We start from the raw sequence: 24,171 nt of genomic DNA on the forward strand, positions 1-24,171 counted from the left end.
CAAAAAACTGTGATTTCCCCTACATAAATATGATATCTGACACCTTTCTTTTTTCCTTCTATTTATTCCACCACTATTTCGATGTGGAAGTGTTGTCTTTTACGGTTTTACCCCAACAGATTGTCACAGCCGTTTTAAATGTGCGCGAACAGACCGTCTTTTGACACACAAACCGTACATTTTGAACGAAGGCAGACAGTGATTTATCTTTGGCCACTGGCCGCGTTTTTTCCGTGCATGGCAGGTTTTGTGGGCGCTCTGTAATCGGTCCACCGCATCAAGGAAAGGGAAACTGCGAACAGCCACAAAGCACAGGCGTGAACGGCACTTCTGCATATACTCCGCATGCGTCACGGACCATGACTTGGTCACCCCAACTGCCCACAACGTTGTGCGCGCACAACGTGTGCTCTTCTCAATTGTAATAATAGATGGGGCTAGAGAGGCCCCATACTGAGTTGGTGTGTAAATCACTTCTTAATCTTCTACAGACTGTTTCTCCAAGAACTATCTATTAATACACAAGGCGTCTGTCTGTCTGTCTGTCTGTCTGTCTGCGGAGGACGCACCGTATATCTCTGTGTTTCTTTGGTGTGGACACTGGATCAGATTCACTGATTGCCTGCAGCTTTTACAATACGTTTGTGCGCGCTCAGCCAATAGCCATACAGTGTGGCAGCGTGTATACAGATACATATTGGCTCTGTCTGTATACCCATGGATGAAGGAAGCCCCATGCCTCATAGTCCACACACATATCAAACGAACATGCTGTGTTCCGTCTGTGTTTCATGGCCGTCTGAAAACACAGACGGAACACGGGATGTTGGTTTGATATGTGTGTATATATGAGGCCTCAGCCAACGCAAGTGGTGTCTCATGGAGCTGAAAACGGGTGTGAGTACATCAGGATGAAGGGAAAACTGTGCACTGAGTGGTGGGGCGTGTGTTCTCCGACTTTCATGATCCTTCCCGACTTCCATGGCCCCCGAATAGAGGGGACTCTATATAATTTATAGTCTCATTCACACTCCCTCATTCCAGAGATCCTCATCCCCGGTGTATTAACTACTCACAGTTGTCAATCTGTCCTACTTTTCTTCTCACCAAAGCCTCACATGCATGTTTAACCTGGGAGTGACATTCCTCTCTCTCACCTGTCCCTCATTAGCTCACCTTGTAGGCTATACTCATCAAATCACAAATGTCTTCGCTGCCGTTTAGAGACGCCTCTGTTCCAGTTCAGCTCAGGTAGTAGCCATTTCTCTTTCCTCATGGTTCGCAGTTCTATCGGTAGCTTTCTCTCTAGTCTCAACTCTCCATTTGTCCCTTTGACTATTATTTTCTTGAAAATGTTGTACCTCGAAGCACACGCACGCACACGCACACGCACACGCACACACATTATAATTATCAACATTACAGTTAGCTCAACTCAGTCTGTGGTTGAATTACCAACCCGAGTCCTTTCCTCCTCGCCTCACCTCGCACACTTCACGTTGAGAGACGTAACTGCTGACATCAATTGAGAAACACTTGCAAGAACTCAGCGTGAGAACAGTGGCACTTTCATTTGCACTTCTACACCTCACACCGTGCCTATAAAAGCTGATAATGTGATAATTAAAAGAGCCGACAGGCAAGAGCTGTCAGTGAGAGTCAAATAAAATGGAGACGTCCTGATTTAGCAACCTGTACGTGCTATTTGGTGTATAGTATCTCCAAAATTAGAAGGCTTCTATAGACAGTGGATTCTTCTTGATGCTCGACCCATAACAGATGAATTTAAATCATTAATTGGGATTGTAACCTGGTTCTGATGGAAGGAACTTGAGAGTTTAAGTGGAGGTTCATGTAGAACACCATCTCACGATTACAAGATGTCACGCAAAGTCAGATATATTGGTGCTTGGTTTCCAACCTATAACAAGAAAATGTAGCAGACAAAAGATCGCCATCTCTCTCTCTCTCTCGCTCTCTCTCTTTCTCTCTCTCTCAACCACACCATGATTTATTACCTGAAAAGACAAGAGAACTAATTAGTGGAGTAATTAATTAATATAAATTTGCATATTTGCATTTGCAATTAGTGCAGTCAACTGATTAGTCTGAGATGGGGAGTTTGACTCATCTGATGTGTGTGTGTGTGTGTGTGTGTGTGTGTGTGTGTGTGTGTGTGTGTGTGTGTGTGTGTGTGTGTGTGTGCGTGTGCGTGCGCTGGACCAGAACGTTCAGCACACCAGCTGAGGCATTTTGGGGGGAAGGCAGCAATGAATGGATATAGTCCTTTGTATGTATTGGGGTGTGTGTGTGCGTGTGTGTGCATGTGCGTGCATTTATTCATTCATCAATGTGTGCATGTGGGGGCATGTGGATTTGTGAACGTGCGTGCTTGACTTGTTTGTGTTTGCATTTGCATGTGTAAGTGTGTTGGTGAGATCACCCTAACTTGTGCTGTCAGACAGACACATATTAATACATACGTACACGTCAGGTTAAATGCACGCATGTCATTGTTTGTCATTGTCCAGCTCGCGCATACACAACATTATACCTTTTATAATGCAGCCTTTCAAACTCTGAACTTATTTTTCAAGGTGCATTCCAATGCTGCGCGCAATCAAATCAGCGGAGCATGTGGGGGGGGGGCTGCCAGGCTCATATCACAGATCGATGTCTTGTAATGTCCAATAGAGAGAGATTGATAAGGCACTTTAATTGATTCTCCTTGCAACAAGGTCATTCATACCTCTATGACTGTGTGTGTGTGTGTGTGTGTGTGTGTGTGTGTGTGTGTGTGTGTGTGTGTGTGTGTGTGTGTGTGTGTGTGTGTGTGTGTGTGTGTGTGTGTGTGTGTGTGTGTGTGTGTGTGTGTGTGTGTGTGTGTGTGCACATTCACAACACTAACTGAGCGGAGTGCATATACCCATATCCAATGCCAGCTGTGCCCCAGTGTGGAGTTGGCAGAGTGCCACCACAGGGCCATTTCCATGGGGTGTGCTTAATGTCTGTGGTGCAGAGGTGCCCGAGGTACCATGGTGTAAAGCCCCTCTGGTATTCTGAAAACATCCTACTAGATATGGATCCGCACTCAGGGATTTCACGCACACAGTTATTTTTTTTTTATATATCTTAAAACTGATAAAACTTAATGTAATTTGCAAATTATATGTCTTTATTTATTGTCGTGTGACACTTTATCGTTATTTTCATATGGCTCGAACTGATTTATATATGCTTTCTAGTGTTAATTAATCAATTTATGATAAAATAAATAAATAAAAAAGAATGAGTTATGGTGGAGTAAAAACATGAAAATCTTATAGCCCGTATACATTACCGGAATATGCTAAACATGCCATGCAGGAACCATAATAAATATATTGCCTATATATCCTAAACTTTGGAGGAGCAAAAAGTACAAGTTATAACCTTCTTTAATAGTCCATATTCTGCTCACCGGTATTCCTGCTCACCTGTTGAGATAGAGAACTCCACACACCATGCACAGCACACGGCACACATCACACTAAGTCTCCGCACTATTCGACTATATTATGTATCCATTAATTCACCCTTCGTTCTAACGGACAGATATTAGTTGTTATCCTTCTCCGGGACGTGTTTTTGACGGTATAAACGCGGGCCTCACGGTGCCCATTACCGGGAGATGCCAGATGATCGGTGCGCGGACGGCGGTCCCTTGGGACGGGCGAACACGTGATCAGCGCTGCCACAAGACGTCAGCGGCAGATGGCATGGGTACCTACCCGCTCTGGCAGTTGGCATGAGTGTCATTTCTCAAAGACAGAGGAGAGAGAGAGAGAGAGAGACAGAGAGAGAGCGAGAGCGAGAGAGAGAGAGAGAGACACACAGAGAGAGAGAGAGAGGGAGGGGGTATGTGTAGACAGAAATAGAGGAGAAATAGACTTCTTTCTGCCGACAGTAGCCTAGGCTATAGTCGCGTTGGGCTGGCGCTTATTTTGTTTGCAAGTGTGCTGCTGATTTTCAAGGAGATAATCTGGGAACATGCGCGCTGCACGCTGATGTGTGCAGTCAGAGGTATGTGTCTGCTTTATGTCAATTGATTAATTAATTAGCCTAATTGGTATAGCATATTAGACAATTCGATTCAATATATGATATTGTTTAAAAAAAATAAAGAATATCAGTCCACTGTTCTTTCGCCACCTATAAATAGAGACAATGAACGGAGACAAAACGTCTTTGAGAAGGTATCAGTGTGTGACACTGGCCTTGCTTGCCAATTAGTGCATCTCAATGTTTCCTTTCCTCTTGGGAGGACCCATTCCATTCCAGACTGAGGTAATTAAGTGACAACAACCTTAAAGAACCGTCCCCATGCCCTCCTCATTGTTGTTTATGTCTTTTGTTTTGCTGTCCAAAGGAAAATGTTGACTTTGCCATTCGAGGAGCCAGACATGATGACGTGCGAGCCCCGGTTCGGTGCCAACTACCCCCGCAGCGACAGCTTACCCGAGAGTCTGCAGGACCACCAAGAGCAGCATCACCACGGTGCAGGGGGTCGAGGCGCCGGCAGGCACAACCTGGAGGACATGTCCTCCAACCCGGGCATCATGCTGAGAGGAGGAGGAGGAGGAGAAGGAGAAGGGGACGAGGACATCATCTCCGACCGGGACGAGCTAGAGGACGACGAGATCATCAGGGAGGAGGACGAGGAGGAAAACGACGAGAACGGCCTCCCCGTGGCGAAGAAGCGAGGAGGAGCGCGGAAAAAGAAGCCCGGCAAAGAGAGGAACGAGCGGGTCAAGGTGCGCCGGCACGAGGCCAACGCGCGGGAGCGCAGCCGCATGCACGGCCTGAACGCGGCGCTGGAGAGCCTGCGCAAGGTGGTGCCCTGCTACTCCAAGACCCAGAAGCTGTCCAAGATCGAGACCCTGCGGCTGGCCAAGAACTACATCTGGGCGCTGTCGGAGACGCTGTCGGCGGGCAAGAGGCCCGACCTGCTCGCCTTCGTGCAGACCCTGTGCAAAGGATTATCCCAGCCCACCACCAACCTGGTGGCCGGCTGCCTGCAGCTGAACGCCAGGAACTTCCTCACGGACCACAACGGCGAGGTCATGTTCGCCACGGCCGCGGGCCGGTCGCCCTACGACGCCATGTACTCCTCCGTGTACCCGCCGGGCTCCGACGCCGGCACGCCGGCCGGCGGACCCGGCCACGGCGCCCTGGACGCCAAGCCCTTCCACCGACACTACGGCTCGTACGGCGGCTCGGCCTACGAGCCCTATTCCTCCTACGACACCTCCGCGTCCCCCGACGCCGCGGGGAGAGGGAGTCCTGCACACTTCGAGGGCCACGAGCTCAGCCCGCCCATGAACTTCAACGGCATCTTCTCCCTCAAGGCGCACAGCGCAGACGAGCCGTCCGACTACAACATTAAGGCCGGCCACGGGGGCCACTATCACGGCATGCGCTACTGCGGCGTGCCGGGGACGCGGCCCACCGTGCTCGGGCAGAATTCCATGTACCACCACCGGGGACTGTCCTCCCCCGGGGAGGGTCGCTTTACGCCCTACGACCTGCACCACCTCCGCACACACCCGTCCTACCAAGCACAGCATGGAGACATGAATGGCTCTTCTTTCCACAATTAACGCATTGTTGGACCACGTTCAAGTTAAAACACATGAAAACTAAAAGGAGGGATCATCCAAATCCCACGCAGATGTCATGGAAGGGAATAAACGAATTGGACATGCGATGATCCTGCAAATCCTGTGTATACTTATTACAGAATGTATTTCGTTTGTGATGCAAGTTTTGAGCACTTAATTTATGAATTATTTATTGTTTTTCCTCCATTGTTTTGTTTGTTTGTTTGTTTATTTATTTATTTATTTATTTATTTATTTATTTATTTATTTATTTATTTATTTATTTATTTATTTATTTATTTATTTATTTATTTATTTATTTATTTATTTAACCCTCTGCAGCATTGTTGGACATGTGGGTGAGATGAGCTGGCAATCTATACTTGTTTATATATATATATATTATAATCATTTTAATTTGGCCTGTATGAATTTAGGGATTCACATTTTCAATTCAAGCTAATTAAAATGAATTCATCAAATATAGGGAAGAATTAAGTATAGAGAGAGAGAGAGAGAGAGAGAGAGAGAGAGAGAAACTTCATCAGGGAATGTCATTGAGTTTTATTTGATAGGACGTGATTGAATTTGAAGCTACAAGACATTCAATCTGTTAGCAATAAAGGTAAATTGAGCTATGCAAAGCAGCCCCGATGCAATCTCTGGTTCAAAACGTTATATTTGCCTTTTCCCTTAAAAAGGCGTTTATTATAGCCTGACCGACCCTGCATATATAGGCTATACACCCAATTAAAACGGCAACCATAGGCCTATAAAACAATGTTTAAAAAATATATATGAGAGAAAAATATGTCTCTCTCTATAGCCATTTTGGAAGCATGTTATACGGTTTACATGAAGCTGTGTACTGTTGTAGAAAACGGCATAAACACGACAATGCGTTTGTATAGTGTGATGATGGTGCCATGGTGGTGAATGTAAATTATTGACGTATTTATTTAATCTTATATTCACCATACAGACAGTACAGTATGTTGGATAGGATATGATGTAAAAGACCCCCGATGGATGGTGTATAAATTCAACAATGTTGTACCTTTTATTATGTACAAATACGCATTTAAACTTTTGTTTATCTTGAAGAATCTGTTGTATAAATACTTCCATTCGGCACGTGTGTGTGTGTGTGTGTGTGTGTGTGTGTGTGTGTGTGTGTGTGTGTGTGTGTGTGTGTGTGTGTGTGTGTGTGTGTGTGTGTGTGTGTGTGTGTGTGTGTGTGTGTGTGTGTGTGTGTGTGTGTGTGTGTGTGTGTGCGCGCGCGCACGTGTTTGTGTGCACAGAGAGAAAGAGAGAGAGAGAGATGCGTGTGCGTCGGAGAACGGATGACTTTTGTCAGAAATTCTGAATCATTATAGTTCGTACAATTTGCCTTAAATCTTTGGAGATGGCGAACATCGATTATAATTATGCAACGGAATGGAAGGCTTTTTGGGACGATCACTGGAACTTTAGTGCTTTGATTGATTTAATGAACATTGGCAGAAATGTTATCAGTACAGATCTAGGCCTATAGGTGCACTGTCCAACACTTTGTTTCCATTCAGGTCCATGTATTCAATTTGTACCTGACATGAAAAATAACTAAATTCAAATCACCATAAAATCTGCCGAGTCAGACAGACCAATGTATGTGTGTGTGGCCCTGATCAGTCTCCCCGTGCATGGGGCGTGAGCCAATTGCCACCCAAAATGTTCACATTTAGAAATGTTCGCAAATATCTATACAAGCTCACCGCCAGCCATGGCATTGCATGCTGCAACACTCGTGCTGAGCTTGTAGATCGGCTATTTCTTTGCTATTTAAAAATTAAATAGGGCTTATATAGGAATTGATGCCTATATACTATACTTATTTATTAAATTTTGCCCCTGCACAACATTTTGATTGTATTAATTCAGTTGATTTCGTATAACATGACATGATGTGACATTACCGAAATTTAAAAAAAGTTAATAATTTATCTCATTGATTGATGACTGCATGTATACGAAATCACTGTTGCAAGTCAAACACCGGGCACCCATTTTGGTGTCAGCATCATGTTATGCTTTAGCTATTTAAAAATAGCAGATCTACAAGCTCATATCGCGCCACCGAGTGGCGCGATACGAGCTTGTCTGCTATTTTTGAAAAATCGAAGAACGACTGACATGGAAACATGGCTTTTTCAGAAAACTGTCAGGATGTAGAAGACGTTTTTAGAATCTGATCTCAGGTCAGAATGGGTTAAAACTCCAAAGTGAAGTGTTCTAACAATTCATTCTCATTATGTCTTTGAAGATGAGAGCTTATAGGCAACAACTGTGGAGAAAGTGTAAATGCTGTCAAAATAAAGCAGCCTATAAATTCAAATAAAGGTCGAAATATCTTTGTTAAAAAATAAAATAAAGATCTCTGAAGGTGTCATTCAGTAAGATGCAGCCCAGACGAGATAAAAAATGAAACTATATCAATTGGTGAGTGTAAAGTGTAAAGAAAGATGGTTTATATATTAACACATAAATTAAATTCAAATAGGCCTATCTAATCAAAAACATACAATTAATTCATGGCTCAAGTCTGATAATTGGTTAATTCTGACAATTATTGTAACAATATAAGATAGCCTATAAAATAACCTGTTGCGTCGATTCGATCAAGATAAAAGACACAAAAAAAGAAATATATGTATTTAAATTACAGTGATTTTGGTGTTTCAAGCATTATGTTATGCTTTATGTTAGCTGTAGCTGTTGTAAAATAGCAGATCTACAAGCTCATAGCGCGGCACCGAGTGCCCTACGAGCTTGTAGGTCTGTATTTTTGGAGAAATCGTGAAAATGTGGTCGATATCTTTGAATAATATATTTTTTCAGAGCGAACATTTTTACCTAAAATCTTTGCTTCTGGGGGGTGCCTGGAACAACATATTTTCATGTAATTCTATTTACATGTAATTCTGGGAGTCCTTGACATGAAAATGTTTGAGAACGACTGACTGATGAATTAACATTGGGTTTCTCAAAAAAAACTGTCAGGATTTAGAAGGCATTTATAGAACCGCCCTCAGGTCTAAATGGGTTAAATAGATTAAAACAAGAGCTTTCGCGTTCAATAACATGTCTATATAGTTATATGACTTGATTTGAATCGGTTCCGATGCGGTATTTTTCAATTGAATTTGATCAGGTGGCTGACAGACAGACAGACAGACAGACAGACAGACAAACATGCATGAGACGCCGGGCTGAGGGGCGTGCAGCCAGCGGGGGTTGGGATAGTTGGATGTCAGCCAGAAAGAGACAGCATGCAGGCTGTCGATCCTTTTTGAAAAGTGCGGCTGAAAATCACTTTAGAACTTCCACTTCCACTCATTTGGAGAAAAAAAAACATGTCGCTTTCTGCTTAAATCGCAGAGAGTTCAAATCACATTTGAATTGACTGCCCTTATAGACCATGTATGCAGGCACTATAGCAAGCAATATCTCTTCTGCATGGGTCACGTTAATTTATAGGTGGTTCCCAAACTTTTTCATGTCATCAATTTTAATTTAACTCTGAGAGTGTATACAAATGGAACCAAATGGACCCGCTATACACTCTCAGAGTTACAGACCCCATAAGGGTCCATTTGGTTCCAAACTATCACTTAGCTGCAGGGGACCCCTGGAACTCCCTCAAGGACCCCTAGGGGTCCGCGGACCCCACTTTGGGAACCACTGTTTTATAGGCGCCACTGATGGGTAAACGGCTGGTCCCATGATGTTACTCAACCCGGTCTCACCCAAAGACGGCGAAATACCACGAATTGGCGCAATGCGTGCACATACACGGATATGACACAATCCGTGTATATGTACCTTTTTTCATTCCGTTCACTTCTATACGTTGCTCGTCAGTGACGTCACCAGGCTGCCCCGTGGCCCTTACTACAGTAGGCTATACTATAGCCTGATTTATTGAAATGTGTATTCACACAGTTAGTAGAGTGGGTACAGTTCAAAGTACAGGTCAATACGAAAACTGATGAAACCAAAAGCAGTAAGACTTGTTGCGTCCTCCATTTTCAATTAATCAGAAAGATGAAGATTGGCCTATAGAGTTGAGGGGGAAATGGGGTATAGGCCTATACTGTATATATACAGTGACTTTATAACCGGCTTTATTTTTTTAATACTAAAAACTTGCTACAACTTCAGTGATGCACAACATGTATATTTTGAAGCTTCATTATGATCTGTATAGGCTAATAGGCAGCCTTATACTTCAACTGTATAATACAATTAAGCATGCAAATAACTTTTAAAAGGTCATTTTCATACACAATCTGTATTGTATAGAGCAGGGGTATAGTGGTCCTTGAGGGGGTTCCAGGTGGTCCCCATGCAGCTAAATGATGGAGAGTTGGTAACCAAATGGACCATTTGGTCCATTTGAAGAGATATGCCATAGGGACCCCCATGAGAGAAGACTTTGACGGCTCTAGCAGTGATTCTCAACTCGTTTAATTTCAAGGACCCCCAGTTTGACATGCATATTACAGATGCCCATTTAATGTAATTTCTATCGCTGGGACCCCCAATTTATATTGTAAAATCAATGTTAATTTATAACTCTGAGAGTGTACAAATGGACCAAATGGACCCGCATAAGGGCCCATTTGGTTCCATTTGTACACTCTCGGAGTTACAGACCCATAAGGTTCCATTTGGTTCCAAACTATCATTTAGCTTGGTACCCCCTGCGGAACTCCCTCAAGGACCCTTGGGGGTCCCCCCCGGACCCCACTTTGGGAACCACTGTTGTAAAGTATAACCATGTGGCTGGTGTTGTGGTCTGTGGTCTGCCTATATTCTTCCATTGAGAAATGTGTTGGGTATAGGAAACATGTTTTGGAACATGTTTCTGTCATAAGTTTATTATGTCCAGGGATTCCATCTTGATATAGCATGATAGAAATGTGATGTCTGGTGTGTCCGGTCATGGGAGACACGGGTTAAAATCCTATCAAAGTTATACAGATGGCAGCTTTAAGCTCTGGAGGATGGGTGGATGGATAGGCCTATATGACACACAGACCTGGCAGGGGTTCTCAAAGTGGTGTCTGGGGACCCCCACAGGTCCTTGAAAGAGGGGGTCCGCAGCTAATTGTGGAGCAGTTTAAATACCTTAAACACAAATTTTATATTCCGGCTGTTTGAAGATAGACGATTCTTATGGGGAACCCTGACACAAAATCTTTTCAGATAGGGATCTGCAGACAAATATACGGATCAATTTCGGGGTCCATGACATGAAAATGTTTGAGTACTATACTGCTATATGGGACACTTAGAAGTGAACCGGATCGAGAGGTCTAGACTTATTCTTGGCACAAGACAAGATAAAGACTACAAATGCTACCACACACACACACACACACACACACACACACACACACACACGAGTATGCGTGCACACGATTCAAACATTCAAATCGTTCTCATGTTGCTGAAAATGATGTGAGGTTGTGCACCTGACCCTCGTGGGTCATCTTTACGATACATCTCGGTACCACTACATGCTACCAACGGATCCGCAGGTCAATTACTGATAATTAAGGACCAAATAGACCAAATAGACCAAATAGACCAAATAGACCAAATATAGACCATAGAATGGCCCATTGTTCGGAAAAGAATAATCATATATCAAGTGGGGTTCTGTGGCCTAAATGCATATCAAACTGGGGTTCCTAGAAATTAAAAAGCTTGATAAGTAACTCTTTGAAACACACTGCCTGCTGCCTGCCTGCCTGCATGCTTACTATAGTCTTATATTATGCTACATTGCTACATATTATGCTATTTTAACATTATAACTGGAGCATTCCCAATATGTGAGAAAGGTATTGTTGCTCATGGGAGACTATATATATATATATATATGGAGATGGTTGAAAACAATTCAAATGGGGAAGAAGAAAAAATTGGAAGAAGGGCACTCACCAACATCTTAGATTTAGTTTGTTTTATATCTGAGAGTAGACATGCATTTAAGGGTCATTTTTGTATTTTCTCAAGGCTATTAGGATTTTGTTGTGCACTCATCACCATCTTTACCTGACAAGGATGTGAGATCATTTAAAAGCCACTGAGGACAATATAAATGCTTCTTAATCACTTGATCCCTTGCATTCACATAGTGGGGGCAACATTAATAAAACAATGTCTACTTTTGGCAAATAGAGTGTGTAGACAGAAAATAGCGGTCTAACTCGGATCCAGTCTAGTTAATTTTTTTACCTCAGTGAGAATATACAAAAAACTATATCTTTGGGGTTGTTTTTAACAATTTGAGTAAAATGTACTGCTTGGACATTGGGATTGATTTAATTGTGCGTAAACAAAGACAACAAAGGTTCTGTGTTGTGTTGTATTCATCAGGCCTCTACAGTTGCTCACTGTCGGGGCAAACACACAAAAACATGAGCAATGCATTTTTAAAAAGACACTTTATACTTTATAAATTATTAATAGGAAACTAAGGGAGAAATATGTTTTTCTAAGTAATCACTTTTGTCAAGATGGAGTGATTTATATAATGTAATCCAGGGGAGGATTACTCAACGGCCCTAGCGGGTCCAGGCGCAGGGGCCCCTGAGCTGGTGGGGGGCCCCTGGGGCTTTGTAGTTATTCATGTTAATAGAATATAACCCCAAAAGTCCTAAACCATCACGATACATGACGGTTTACTGAAAGTGTTTAAACAACTTTAGTTTTTTAACAGCCAATCACCTGACCTCACAGGGCCCTGCAGTGGGCCCACCCACCTTGAACAACAGCCAATCACCTGACCTCACAGGGCCCAGAGGGCCCACCCACTTTGAACAACAGCCAATCACCTGACCTCACAGGGCCCTGCAGTGGGCCCACCCACCTTGAACAACAGCCAATCACCTGACCTCACAGGGCCCAGAGGGCCCACCCACTTTGAACAACAGCCAATCACCTGACCTTACAGGGCCCAGAGGGCCCACCCACTTTGAACAACAGCCAATCACCTGACCTTACAGGGCCCAGAGGGCCCACCCACCTTGAACAACAGCCAATCACCTGACCTTACAGGGCCCAGAGGGCCCACCCACTTTGAACAACAGCCAATCTAGCACATTGGTAAATGGTAAAAATGGTGCATTTATATAGCGCCTTTATCCAAGGCGCTTTACAGAGATTGTGCATTACATTCACCCATTCACACACACATTCATACACCGATGGCAGCGGAAACCATGCAAGGCACCAACTAGCACATCGGGAGCAATTAGGGGTTCAGTGTCTTGCTCAAGGACACTTCGACAGTAACTCTGGGGGAGCCCGGGTTCGAACTGGCAACCTTACGGTTACCATCCAGGCACTCTACCCCTGAGCCACCGCCCTGTTGCTGCTTTACACACAATTGCACTTTCCATTCTGCATTCAACAACAAAACACTCGTTTTGACAACTTTTATTTTGAGACCATTTATTTCATTCGGATATAGGGCCCCCTGATGCCCAAGAGCCCCTCTGGACACAAAGTGCTCAAAGTGCCCATATGGTAGATCCGGCCCTTTGACTGTATGGTCCTTTAAGTATGTGTTACTGTTAGGCCTTATACCTGGCTGGGACAAGTAAGATTCCTAATACATAACAACATAAAACCCCCTAGTATTGCATATATTTGCATATATACATCTTAAAACAATAATGTATTTAACTTTGGGGAATAAAATAGATGTTGCAAAGGGTGTTTGTTTGTTTTGGTCCACGTACTGTTGCTTAGGTAGTAGGAACCTTTGTAACAGGGTGTGTGATCCGCAAACCTGTTTGTTGGTTGCACATCTGTTTACTTTTGAGGATTCAACATGGTGGCAGACTAAGCCAGCAGCCACATGAGTTTAAAAAAAGTAGCCACGCCTGCATCACTCTCCCAAATAGGTAAGAAGACATACATTATTGTTTATTGCTGCTGTGCTGTTGCTGCTGCTGTTTGGCTATACTGTTGTTGGATATTATCCATGTTTATTTTGTATTAGTGTGGTGTTTGTGTGTAGGCTAACTGAGGCTTATTGGACCTTCTGGTGTCATGGTTAAAATGTGAGCTCTGACCCGTCTAGATGCTGTGATTTGCATACAGGCCTTTTCATTTCCAACACAAGTATACTGTGTGTGTGTGTGTGTGTGTGTGTGTGTGTGTGTGTGTGTGTGTGTGTGTGTGTGTGTGTGTGTGAGTGTGTGCGCGTGTGCGTGCTGCACTGCGTGCTAACTCATTGTAACTTTAGCCATTTCTGCATTTCTAAGATAGTCTGAATAAGAAAAACACTAGCCAAATGAATGGAATGCAACTGGAATTCCAACATTAAAGGTGGTCTTTTAGATGGGTCCCAGGACCCAGGGGTGGTCTTTTAGATGGGTCCCGGGACCCAGGGGTGGTCCTTTAGATGGGTCTCAGGACCCAGGGGTGGCCTTTTAGATGGGCCCCAGGACCTTTTAGATGGGTCCCGGGACCCATCTAAAAGATGACCACCCAGATGATTTTGATTTGAATTAGGATAAATTTGCCCGACTGTAAAGATGAAAGGAAAGTGGGGAGGAGGCTTTATACTTCCGGCTTACCCAGACAACGGTGTAGGGGTCATTTGCATAAGGAGAGGGGGCAGCCATATGGGCACAGTGGTGTGTTCTGTGCTACTGTAAGTGGCGTGGCACCAGGCACCGGGCACCGGGCACCGGGCACCGGGCCTGGCTTCATCGCTTGCTCCAGACTGTATGACGGAAGCGTTTTTAGATTGCGAGAGGCAACAGTCTGGCAACGCGAGACTATAGTCTCATTCCGACCTGTCTGCAAGGCAGGGTGGTGGTTGACATATTAAAGAACTGTGTGTGTGTGTGTTGTGTGCGTGCGTGCGTGCGTGCCTGCGTGCGGTTAAATCCCTCTAGTCTAGGGGGTCTCCTTGGAGGAGGAGATGTATTTCACAGCCATGGGGGTTGCTGGGCGACCGCGGGGCGCTGTGCGGCAGTTTAGCGCAGGGTCAAACGTGTACATGCCCCCCCCCCCCCCCCCCCCCTACCCCCAACACACACACATTTCATGCAGCTCATTAAGCCTGATATACATAGCTCATCGTACAACAGACTAGTCGTGTGCCGAAAATAGACGACCTACGAGCGCACAACACCTCAGCGTGAGCTTGTAGATCGGGTGTTTCGGTGCGCAACACAGCAGTACGACGGAGTATATGTTAGGCCTGGAGGAGAGAGAGAGAGAGAGAGAGACCATATGGCTCAGCTCTGGCGTGGGAGGTGAGTGGAGAAGAATGGCTGATATATGGTGTGGACTGTGGAGGTGGGTATATATGGTGGAGTATACATGCATGTGCAATCATAGACTCACTGTAACGTCATTAAGGAAAATAAAGGAACTAGTCTACACGCTTCTACAGAGATGGGTTGTTCACATACTTTTCGTCAGCGCAGTGTCAAGTTAAATGAGCATATAGGAGTGAAGGATTAGTCACTCCACAGTCCACACCAGAAAAGTTTAGTTCAGTTATAGTTGCACAAGGAACCATGCTTAGTTACACCGTGTAATCTACAGATGAATTGTTACTGTCAATATAGCCTACTGTATATAGCTGCAGTGATCAGAAGAAAAACAAACAAACAATCAAACAAACAAAGTGCCTTCCCTCAGCTAGATAAATTATTAATCAATTAGGATAATAGTCTTTTGTCGACGATGATTGATTGTTTTATTTAATCCAGAGTGGAATAGTAAGAGAGTGGCGACACTATAGCATTGACTCCCATTGTAACAATGGAATGCGGAAGTGCTCATTCTATCTCAATGGGATAGTTCCAATAGGAGCAATGTTTGGAACTATCGCACATAGGCACCCGCTTTACGGCGAGATCAAAGCGTGTCGGACTCGCCACTCTCCTACTCTACACTCTGATTTAATCGACTGATCTTTGATTTAACACCCATTCTGAACGGGAACCCCTTTTGGTGTTAGCGTTATGGTATGCTTTAGCTATTGAAAATTGAAACATTTTTTGAATCTGATCTCAGGTCAAAATGGGTTAACCATGGCTATTGAAAAGACAAAGACAAAGCATGAAGAACACTAGATGTTATGTATCGGTATATTCTACAAGAGATGTGGATATAGATGGGGCGGAAAAAAACAACAAAACAAAGTAATCAACGAACAAAGTCTTGGCCGACTAAGACCAAACCAACCAAGTAATTGATGTGGGGTTTTTTTACTATAGGAGAGAGCCCTAAATCAAACACACACAAACATATATCTAAACTAAATATAAAACAATAACCGAGTATAATAAAACTAATAAGTGAATGAACATGAAATCGGCAACACCACCAGTCACAAGAAGAATAATGAAACTGACGCTCCGGGCCATGTCGGCGAGAATCCTCCGAATTCCAAGCCATTCCCATGAAGGCCCCAGATGGTGTGGGATGGGAAACGGCCCCCATTAAATTCCTAATAATCATTTCTCCTGCGGAATGGGGGGCGTGCGAGTCGAGAGCACGGGGCAGGGGGGGAGGTGAGGAGTGTGTGTGTGTGGGGGGGGGGGGGGGGGAAAGCACAGGGATTTGGTGTTTTAATTAGACAGATTTAAGGAGCTGAGCCCCCCATCAGAGAGAGTGTGTGTGTGTGTGTGTGTGTGTGTGTGTGTGTGTGTGTGTGTGTGTGTGTGTGTGTGTGTGTGTGTGTGTGTGTGTGTGTGTGTGTGTGTGTGTGTGTGTGTGTGTGTGTGCGTGTGCGTGTGCGTGCGCGTGTGGCTTAGCTAAAGTAATAGAGACAAGAGAGAATTCATGTGCTCGCATTAACGTGTGCGTGCATGTGTGTGTGTGTGTGCGTTATATATGGATGTGTGCATGTTTCCACAGATGTGCCTATAGGTGAAAAACTCAGGTGTGTGTGTGTGTGTGTGTGTGTGTGTGTGTGTGTGTGTGTGTACTTGCGTGAGTACAGGGGGGTTAGAGAAAGTGATAGAGACAAGAGATAATTCATGTGCCTGCATTAACGTGTGTGTGTGTGCATGTGCGTGTGCATGGATGTGTGCATGTTTCCGCAGTTGTGCCTATTGCGTGCGTGCGTGCGTGCGTGCGTGCGTGCGTGTGCGCTGCAGGTCACAGCGGAGCCCTGCCACCCTGGTACCGTGGGCCAGGATCTCATTAACGTGTCAGATTGGTGGATCAGCCACTCTGGCAAACAGCCCAGCTTCTCGCAGGAACTACTTTCTCTCTATTTCCTATCTTGGCAGTGAACGGTTTAAAGCCTGATTTGGGCTATCATACTTTGTCACCCCCCCTCCCTCCCCCCCAATATAGGCGAGTTTCAAGCTCACACTACGAGGAGTTGTGAGCTTGTAGATCGGCATTTTTTTGATGCGTGGTACTACCGTACGACAAAGCATAAATTATGACATGAAAGAGAGAGAGAGAGCGAGAGAGAGAGAGATTGTCTTGGCCCGAAGCAAAGAAACAGAGATGGAGGTATTAATTACAATATTTGGTCAGATTGGATAAACATGGGGAAGGGATTGTGCTGTAGTTAAAAAGCGACGGGGGCGTTGTTAACTTGTCAGTGCTGCGTGCTGTCATTCTGGGCCTGAGTATTGAGTGGTTTTCAACCAGTGGTCCTTGAGGGGGTTCCAGGTGGTCCTCAGCTAAATGATGGAGAGTCGGTCTCCAAATTGACCCTTGTAGATCTGTTTTTTTACGCTCTCAAGAGTTAAATTACTATTAATAGTTAATAATAAAGTCTTCACAATTAATGTAATGTTCCAGAATGTAGAAGAATTGTTATTTTTGATCAATGTTTGCCCTCTCAAATGTCATCAGATGGTGGTCCGAATAATCAGATGCCGAATAAATAATGGGATTTGATATGAAAAGGGTTGAAAACTATCAGACAACATGGCAACATGGAGAGACATAAACTATCAGACAGCATGGTGAGACAAACTATCAGACAACATGGCAATTTACAATTTACAATTTAGGCATTTAGCAGACGCTCTTAATCCAGAGCGACTTACATTTAAGCAAGAACAAAAGCATGGGAATACATCACATAAAAGCATTTATCATGAAACATGCGTAAGATAAGAAGGTAACAGTGGAATATCTATATGATGAAACTATACATACACTATACATAATAAACTATACATATTCACTACTATGCTATACATATGTACTATGGCGTGCTATGACTATATACAATACAATTATAGTGCTGTCTACATAACATGCTATAAGTCTGTGTCAAATGCTATCTAAGCCAACAGAAATGCTATCTAAGGGGTTAGGGTAAGTGCTATGGGCCATGATGGAGTCTGAAAAGGTGGGTTTTCAGGCTACGGCGGAAGATGGCAACATGGAGAGACATAAACTATCAGACAACATGGTGAGACAAACTATCAGACAACATGGTGAGACTCAGCAAAGCCACAAAGCCACACTCAGACCCTTTTCTTTGTTTACGCCACTGTGGAAAAAAGCACTCCCAACAGTTGAACTATTTTTGGTGCATGGTGAAAATATGCTAAGTTTGTGACTAGAGCATCTGCCACACTTTCACCCCTCTGTACCTTATACTCCTTTTCTTTGTCCTGGTTGGTAAATGTGATTGTGTCTGAATGTGGACGTGTATCCAGTAGTAGTAGCCCTATACTGTGTGTGTGTGTGTGTGTGTGTGTGTGTGTGTGTGTGTGTGTGTGTGTGCGCGTGCGTGATACTGTATGCATAATTTATACAGAATTATTAATTATTATACCGTATAATATCTTGTATGTGTGTGTGTGGGGCTGCGTGCTAGCGGTGGTGGTGGTGGTACAAAGAGTTGGTATGGTGTCGGGGTTTTTTTTTTCGGAGCAGGTGGGAAGCATACCGGGGTGTGATCCTAGGCTCTGACACCCCAATGCAGCAACACCCTGTTTCAGTGAAGATGGAGAGGCGTGTGTTAGTCGGTGGGCACAGGAGATCAAAACCTCCCCTCGTTTACGCTCTGCCACAGAGCAGCTGCTGTATTTCTGAGATTCCTCCATGGTAGGAGTATACATATATGACTGACAGACAAGACAGACAAGACAGACAAGACAGACAGACAGGCAGACAGGCAGGCAGGCAGGCAGACAGGCAGGCAGGCAGGCAGGCAGGCAGGCAGGCAGGCAGGCAGGCAGACACGCAGAGATAGATAGATTCTACGTCCCGACAGTTTATTTGTCTCTTTATTTGTTGTGGTTCTAGTAAGGCAAGGCGATGTGTTGTTGTACGGCATTTTATTTCTACAACAAGACAATTCAATGTGCTTTACACAAAACATCAAGCAAAGGAAACGCGTTATAACATGACATTTATAGGACACAATAAAGCAAAAGGAGGTAAAATAAGAAGAATAGCACTGTCTCACTCGTAATACATCAACATTTTAGCTTGCTTTGTTATGATTTAAGTGGCATTGATGAATACTGGAAGATCAGCACGCTCACAATGTGTTGCAGTGCAATGTTGTTGTTGTCTGTCTGTCTGTCTGTCTGTCTGTCTGTAGTTTTAGGCCTGACTCACACCTTCACAACAGATTGATGTATAGCTGATGCATGAGACTTGTTTACTGATGCAAGCTCGCAATTAATTTCCAATGGGAGTCACATGGTTTGACACAACATTTGTGTTGTATGAGGGGGTGGGGGGGCAGTCGAAACACAGCCGAAAGCCGTACAACAGAAATGTTGTGTCAAACCATGTGACTTCCATTGGAAATGCATTGACACTTACCCTTTGTTTACATCTAGCATGCATCAATGTGTATGCTAGATGCAAAGGTGTGTCAGGCCTTAAGGTCTCCACACACCGGGTGCAAATCGGATGTGAACTCAGATTTCTAGCGGCGTTTCTCCATCGGTTTTCCGAAAAACGCGGCAGGTGTGCAACCACCTTCAGTCTTATGTACCAACCAGTGTTGATGATTCATGACTATTACTGTGTCTACCCGACCCTGAGACATCAATCAGTGAAATGTCCAATAAAAAGATTTTAGAAAAAAGAAAACAAAATCACACGCCCAGATTTATTTTGGGGGGCATGTTGATGTTCTCGTGTTCCCATGCAAAATGAAATTAATTTATTACAAGGTGTATTTATATGTTTTGAGGTAAAAGTACCTCAAAAGTATACAGTACTTGAGTAAATGTACTTTCCACCACTGGTGCTGTCCCCGCTTAACCTGACTCCGCCAGAAGGGCGTGCATGTACACTACACCAGTGGTTCCCAAAATGGGGTCCGGGGACCCCCAGGGGTCCTTGAGGGAGTTCCAGGGGGTCCCCATCTAAATGATAGTTTGGAACCAAATGGACCCTTATGAGTCTAACTCTGAGAGTGTACAAAATGGACACTCTCAGGGTTAAATTAACATTGATTTTACAATATAAAGTCGGGTCCCAGGGATTGAAATGTCATTAAATGGGGGGTCCGTAGCCTAATGCATGTCAAACTGTTAAAGATCGACAATGTAAACATAGAAAGAGTTTACATTACAGGCCCATTTGGCCCACTCAAGGACACTTTGAGACCCACTGGTGTATAGCAGAGTGTTTCCAGTGAGCCAACATGCCCAAATAGCAGCACCCTGACTCCGTTAATTTGACCAGAATGGAACATATAGTCTTCATAATTAGTACCAGTGGTGACACCTGTGAAGGAAGTACTGTATAGGGAAGGGGCCCACGGTCTTTCCAAAATGGCATGTACAGTACGTATATGCACACTTGCACAGAGCCCAGGTGCATTAGGCCAACTTATTTTGACATATCGGCCTATACCCTTCCTTAGCTAATGTCAATTTGTGCCAGCTGTGCCAGTATACCTGCAGCCACAAACCGCCAGGCTGTCCTCTGCATGCCCCTGCATGCACCCTCTCTCCCTCCCTCTCTCCCTCCTCTTCGTCGTCACCACTTTTTAAGCACCCCTATTCCCCATTTTTGATCAGAACTTTCCCCCAAAAGTGGACCTAGGTGGGTTTTTGAATGGCGCCGTGCATGACTAATGGCGGAAACATGTTAAAATCATTGCAGAAATGTCCTTGGGAAGACAAATGAATTTTCAGCAGAATAATTAACTTAATTAACAAATTTGCATGCATATTCATCAGGGCCATTGAAGTCTTTCCAGCTCAGCTTGATGAACGTTTGCTGTGTAATAACCAGCTCATTTACATTCTGCCTTCCACCGCCATTTGTGTGGATTAGGGGAGAAGAGAACATACATGTATATGTGCTCGGGTCTGCGTGTGTGTGTGTGTGTGCGCGCGCATGCGTGTGTGTGTGCGCGCGTGTGTGTAAGGGGGTGCGGATACATATATGCACATTTTTCCCCATAACATGTCATATAGAGAAAGCTTGATGAATTGATTTGACACGCAGGTACTCTCCTCTCCTCTATACACACCGCAGGATCAGCCCCAGCTGCCAAACATTCACACGCACACACATGCGCTCTCAGTCACTCGTGCACAGTACACCCACACATATAGGAAGTATACTGTAGGAACACAACACACCCACCCACACACACACACACGCACCCACCCACCCACACAGCCTATACACAACCCTCCCGTGAATGTGACTGGTAGGTGTCTGACTTGTGTGTGTGTGTGTGTGTGTGTGTGTGTGTGTGTGTGTGTGTGTGTGTGTGTGTGTGTGTGTGTGTGTGTGTGTGTGTGTGTGTGTGTGTGCGTGTGTTTGTGCGTGCATGTGTGTGTTATGCCCATATCTCCTTGCATCCCCCTCCCCCTTTGTCCCCCCCCCCTTCTCTCTGGTGGGCAGTTCTTGGCACCGATCCTGTAGTCGTAAACTCTCCTGGGTTGCCAGACTGCGCGCTGTTAAAAAACGCGAGGCCCCACCACCACCACCACCACCACCACCACCACCGTCCCATCCTCCCCACCCCCCCCCCCCCCCCCCCCCGATGCCGTCTCTGCAGGGCAATCTTTAAAGGCAGCAAGGTGTGACGGCACAGACTGGCAGCTTGGCAGCCATGCCCGAGGATACCAACACTCTGTCAGCCGTGAACGGGCACCATCACATGGGCTCGCCTAACTAATGCGCCCCGCCGTATACATGTGCCATCCCCATGCCTCATCTGCGGCAAGCAAAGACAAAGGAATTCATTAAGAAATTTTCACATGGCTGTTGTTTTGTGATTTTTTGCCTTTTTTTTTTTTTGCCTGGATATAGTTAATTGGGTAAATTTCACAGCGGCTACGGTAACTGGGAAAGAGATTATCCAAACAACTTCGGAAAAGTTGATTAGAATCACTTGGCTGTGTTTGTGCCCTCAATCTGTTAAGGCGGGCGAACAACATGAGGGAAGTTGTTTCATGAAAGCTTGTAAGGATATTGCTCTAACAATATGTTTCTCATTCTCATCATGCCTTCTCTCCCTTTTTCTCCCTTTTTGCCTTTTAAGGGGACTTCAATGTTGTAAGAAACAAACACGGGCCTGTCAGCAAACTGCTGTGCTGGCAAACATTATCCCACCAACAAAAAACAACAAAAGTGAGTAAATGCATTCGCACCCTCCCCATATCCAATATGGTGCATTTGCCCTCAGATTTCATGCGAGAGCAATTATCACATTGATACAATATTAAGAAACAGGCGCTTGGAAAAAACACCATCACCTGACACAAAAACGTGTGATATCCATAATTTCTTTTCATCTCTCTTCCCTTTGCCTCTGTGATACTTAATTTCTCCTACACTTTTTATTCCAGACATATGTGTGACACTTGAAGTTGCAATCATAGCCCGAAGTGTGAATGCGCATCATTGCAGCGATGTGCCATTCGTGGGTGTTGTGACAGGAAAAATGCTTTTGGAATTGGCATTTCGAGTGTATTGTCAGATCAATAGAGGATGTGATAGCCGACTTTGCAAATTGAACACATATACTGCTATACGTATAATGTGCGTTAGGAAGCAGACAGATATATACAGCATGTATTTTAAATTTTTTCAATGAAAGTCTGTATAATATAGTTTTAGTTTTTTAAAGAGGGGTAATTGGCAGTGTTTAACCCATTTAGACCCGAGGACGATTCTACAAATGTCTTCTAAATCCTGACAGTTTTCTCAAAAACCCTGTTTCTATGTCAGTCGTTTCAGTCATTTTCATGTCAAGGACCCCCAAAAATATATGTAATTGGCTGCCGACCCCCATCTGAAAATATGTTGTTCCAGAGACCCAGAAGAAAATATTTGAGTTAAAACGTTCAATAGATTTGCACCACATTTTCACGATTTTTCCAAAAAATAGCAGATCTACAAGCTCGTAGCGCGGCACTCGGTGCCGCGCTATGAGCTTGTAGAGCTGCTATTTTTCAATAGCTAAAGCATAACAATGCTTAGAACACCAAAAGGGGTTCCCGTCCAGAATGGATTAAAATCTCGTTAATTGCGATGTCTATAATTGTTTTGATGCTAGCGCTGAAGCAAGACGGATAAAACACAATTGTTGTGGACCATTACACTGACCTTCAAACGGGAACCCCTGGGTCAAACCAGACGGGCTGTCACCATCGCAGTATTCTGAGCAAAACTTACGCCTGGAAAAATATGAATGCTATGGATGAAATACATCATGCAACCTTTTGCACAACCCCTCCTATAATTCCACTGGTGCATATAGCCAAAGTGAATACACGTGTGAGGAAGTCCTTCATGCTTAATGACAGCAGGTAGAAGAAAATGAAACAAGGTCATGTAACATTGTACAGTATATGGTCTGTTGATGTTGTTGATATGCTTGCAGTTTTTCTATACAATGTTTGGGCACTTCTCAGTGATAAGACAAAATCAGTTGTGTGATCATTTCTGACAAACTAAAGTGCGCACATGCACGCACGCACGCACGTACGTACACATGCACGCACGCACGTACGTACACATGCAAGCACGTACGCACGCACGTACGCACAGACACACACACACACACACTCGCCCCAGCAGTCTGCTAACATCAAAGGTATAACGGGGGTTAGGCGTGCAGTCTTGCTGATGTCTCCTGATATCTCCTGGACCATGGCATGGATCTCCTGGACCATGGCATGGATCTCCTGGACCATGGCATGGAGTCAAAATACACCAACTCTGTCTGCGCGCACACACACGTCGTCAACGGTGTAGTGCAATTCTTTCTCATGTAGTGCAATTCTCTCTCATTAGACACACAACATGTTCAAATCTGTCCGAAAAAGGAAGCTTCTCTCTCTCTCTCTCTCTCTCTGTCTCTCTCTCTCTCTCCCCCCACCCATTTCTGTCCCTATATCACTCTATCTCTGTCTGTCTGTCTGTCTGGTGTCTATCTCTCTCTTTGCTTCGGCCTACGCTGGGTGAGTGGTGGGGGGCTTGCGTTTGACGACGGGTACCGTTTGATGCTGCAATTGATGGGAAAGTTGTGAAGAAAGTCCCAAAG

At 44.4% G+C, this 24,171-nt stretch overlaps 2 protein-coding genes across 2 annotated transcripts in view; both read left to right on the forward strand.

The window, feature by feature from the left end:
• Positions 1-24,171, forward strand: part of LOC310870115 (FYVE and coiled-coil domain-containing protein 1-like) — a gene marked incomplete at its 5' end in the record, with an annotated part of 300,865 nt that overhangs the window by 187,871 nt on the left and 88,823 nt on the right. The window lies entirely within an intron of this gene.
• On the forward strand, positions 4,413-5,639 carry LOC310870488 (neurogenic differentiation factor 6-B-like; the record flags this gene model as incomplete). The annotated part of the gene is made up of 1 exon (XM_083781721.1): positions 4,413-5,639. One exon carries the CDS (start codon positions 4,413-4,415, stop codon positions 5,637-5,639), a length of 1,227 nt encoding a protein of 408 aa, XP_083637847.1.

This window comes from Protomyctophum parallelum (genome assembly GCF_964188405.1).
Source record: "Protomyctophum parallelum genome assembly, chromosome: 14".
In the NCBI taxonomy this organism is placed as follows: domain Eukaryota; kingdom Metazoa; phylum Chordata; class Actinopteri; order Myctophiformes; family Myctophidae; genus Protomyctophum; species Protomyctophum parallelum.